Source organism: Egretta garzetta, unplaced genomic scaffold (assembly GCF_000687185.1).
Source record: "Egretta garzetta isolate BGI_Z169 unplaced genomic scaffold, ASM68718v1 scaffold347, whole genome shotgun sequence".
NCBI lineage: Eukaryota > Metazoa > Chordata > Aves > Pelecaniformes > Ardeidae > Egretta > Egretta garzetta.
In genome coordinates, this window is record NW_009260184.1 from 532,198 (window position 1) to 535,215 (window position 3,018).

The 3,018-nt window shown below is 59.1% G+C and overlaps 1 protein-coding gene across 1 annotated transcript in view; it reads left to right on the forward strand.

The window, feature by feature from the left end:
- The first annotated feature begins 256 nt into the window (after positions 1-256).
- The window catches only part of EPHA10 (EPH receptor A10), a 37,807-nt gene continuing 35,045 nt past the window's right edge, over positions 257-3,018 (forward strand). The window contains exon 1 of the mRNA XM_035897444.1: positions 257-875. Within this exon, the coding sequence (XP_035753337.1) occupies positions 272-875 (604 nt within the window). The 5' untranslated portion in view covers positions 257-271. The remainder of the gene's footprint in view (positions 876-3,018) is intronic.

Sequence of the window (3,018 nt, forward strand, 5' to 3'; positions counted from 1 at the left end):
TGCGCCTCTGCCGAGTGCTCCAAGCGCTTACTGCAGCGCGCGGATCTGGGGGGCTCAGGACTCGTAGTGCCTGTGACCCACCGGTCTGTAGGTGGAGAGGCTGTGGCGGTGATATTTATCCCGATCGGTGTGTTCCTGCCGGGGCGGCTGGTTCTCGCTCACGGCAGCTCCCGAGCTGTTACAGCCCTTTGTGTTCTTTCCCCAGTGGGAAGAAATCAGCGGTGTGGATGAGAATTACAAGCCGATACGCACGTACCAGGTCTGCAACGTCATGGAGCCGAACCAGAACAACTGGCTGCAGACGGGCTGGATTGCCAGGCGTGATGGCCAGAGGATCTTCATCGAGCTGAAGTTCACCCTGCGGGACTGCAACAGCATCCCTGGGGTGATGGGCACCTGCAAGGAGACTTTCAATCTGTACTACGTCGAGTCTGACTCCGACCTGGGCCGTAGCGTCCATGAGAACAAGCACACCAAGATCGACACCATTGCTGCTGACGAGAGCTTCACGCAGGGGGACCTGGGTGAGCGTAAGATGAAGCTGAACACCGAGCTGAGGGAGATTGGGCACCTGAGCAAGAGAGGCTTCCACCTGGGCTTCCAGGACGTGGGCGCCTGCGTGGCGCTGGTCTCTGTGCGGGTCTACTACAAGAAGTGCCTCGCCACCGTGCAGAACCTGGCCGTGTTTCCGGACACGGTGGCAGAGACAGCCTTCGCGACTTTGGTGGAAGTTAAGGGCGCTTGTGTTGCTCACGCCGAGGTGGATGTGGATAATCCCCCCCGGATGCACTGCAGCGCGGAGGGCGAGTGGCTGGTCCCCATAGGGAAGTGCACGTGTGGCCCCGGCTTCGAGGAGAAGGACGGGGGATGCAGAGGTAAAAGTGGCCGTGGGTGTCCCCTGGCAGTCGTCGTCTGCGTCGGTCAGCGTTGCTGCCAGAGCGCTCTGGCGGTGCCCGCGCACGGCTCGGACAAGGGGAATTGCCTTTTGTCAGCAATGTGATTCTTTCAGTTGATTGCAGCTCCCCAGCAAACAGCCAGGCCTTAATTTGAGGGGTGGCGATGGGGTAAATGGGGCGCGCTGCCGGTAGCTGCTCCGCAGCACGGTGTTGGCTGGGCAGAGGTGCCAAAGCTCTGAATACTGTCGGGCATTTCCCACAGCTCTATCTGTAACTGTAAAATTACTCTAGGACATTAATGTCCCCGTCGTCATGCTTTAGACAGCTTAAGAATTCGGTGACTGACAGCTCGCACGGTTGTGTTTAATGACAGCCATAGAACTGGGTGTAGCCTTTACCTTAACGGGTGTCCCTAACGAACCGGTGCTGCGACCACTTCGATCTCGTGTTCAGAGGCAGGCGAGAGCCAGGCGTGGGATCAGCCCTGAGAGCGTGGGATGCTCCCCGACTCGGGGCGTGCGAGAGCCTCCTAGCTCTCATGGGAGCGCTGATGCCCCCTCCCAGGCACCTCCCTGCTTTGGGCCGAGGTCAGGACCTAGTCCCAGCTCAGCCTGGCCTCAGCTCCCCCGTGCCGGTCAGGCGCCAGCACCAGCCGCCAGCAGTGCCCGGCGAGCGGAGGCTGCTCTGAGCAAAGCGCGGGCGGCGAGCGTGCACCTCCCTCCCCAGCAGCGCCTGTTCCTCCGTCCGTCAGCACCCGGGGACTTTCTTCTCCAAAAGGTGTTGTTGGTTATCGGTTATGAACTGGTGGGAGGCGCGGTCAGGCCACCGGCTGGGACCACGAGAGGAGGGGTGTTCCCCAGCAGGAGACACCCGAAAACACCCCGCGCCGCCCGTGCCGGGCGTCCAGGCGGTGCCTCGGGCCCCTGCCTTCTCCCCTGGTAGAAGATGGGTTGGGAGGAAACCGGCTGCGCAAGTGCCCGATGGGTGCAGTTCCCCCGTGTTTGGGTACGGTGCGGGGAGGGAGGGAGCTTTTCCCCAGGGATCCGGTCTGTCCTTCGGGAGAAGACCTTATTAAAACTTCCGAAATCTCAGCGCTGTTCATTGCTTCGGTGGCTGCGTGGCAGCTCGCCATGCTCTCCCCATCTGTTTGGAGTGGGGATTTACACAGCGAGTCCCAGAAGGCTTCCGCTAATGTTTCAGGTTTCTCTGTGTTGAGTTTAAATAATTCATATTCTCTAAGGAAAAATATTTGAAGTAATTTAATGGACATAATTAAGTTTTCCCCCCCCTCTCACAGAAAGCGGGTCATTAGTCACTCTCTGTGGAGCAGCCTCTGATGTCTGGTCAAATATCATAAAATAGTTTTTAAGGGTTTAAAGTTTTTCTTTTTTTTTTTTTTTTTTTTTTTTTTTTTTTTTTTTTTTTTTGAGCCCTGCGTTAGCATAGCACGAAGTGAGTAACTTTAAAAGATTTCTGATGAAAGCATCCGGGGCTGCAGAAATTCTTCAACAAGGACAAAAGCCCTTGAGCTGGAGGCGGGCAGAGACGCTGGGAGTTCGGGGATGTTAAAGCAGCCGGGCGGTGGCACAGCCAACCTGGCTCCACCGCCGTGGTCCCGTGGCGGTGCCTTTGGAGGGCTCGGCCGGTGCGAGTCTGCCGGATCCTCCTTGCCCGCAAAACTTCTCGGCCGCAGTCTCTGTCACGGCTCTTGTGGCCGGGAGAGGTTGGACCCTGGGGATGTTCGAGGACCGCTTTGGGGAGCAGGGACAGCCCGGGGGCTGACCCCCCATCCCGTGCCGGGGCGGCTGGTGGTTCTCCAGGCTGTCATGGGTGCCGCTTCACAGCTCCTGGCTCTCCCTTATCCTTTGATCTTCTCCGAGGCCTCTCTGGCTGTGCCTGCAGCGTGGGACGTGCTGGTGTCCCAAATCGGTCACCCCTTCGCCCCGCCGACCGCTGGGGTGGCTGCATATCCAGTGACCCCGCGGGGCCTGCCCCTCGGCCGGACCCGGGATGGATCCAGGGTGGTGCTTAGGGCCAAGCGCGTGGCACAGCTTCTTGGGTCTAAATCAACAGGAAATCGGATGGCGGAAGCCGGGGTGCACGATGGTGTCCTCTGTGGGGA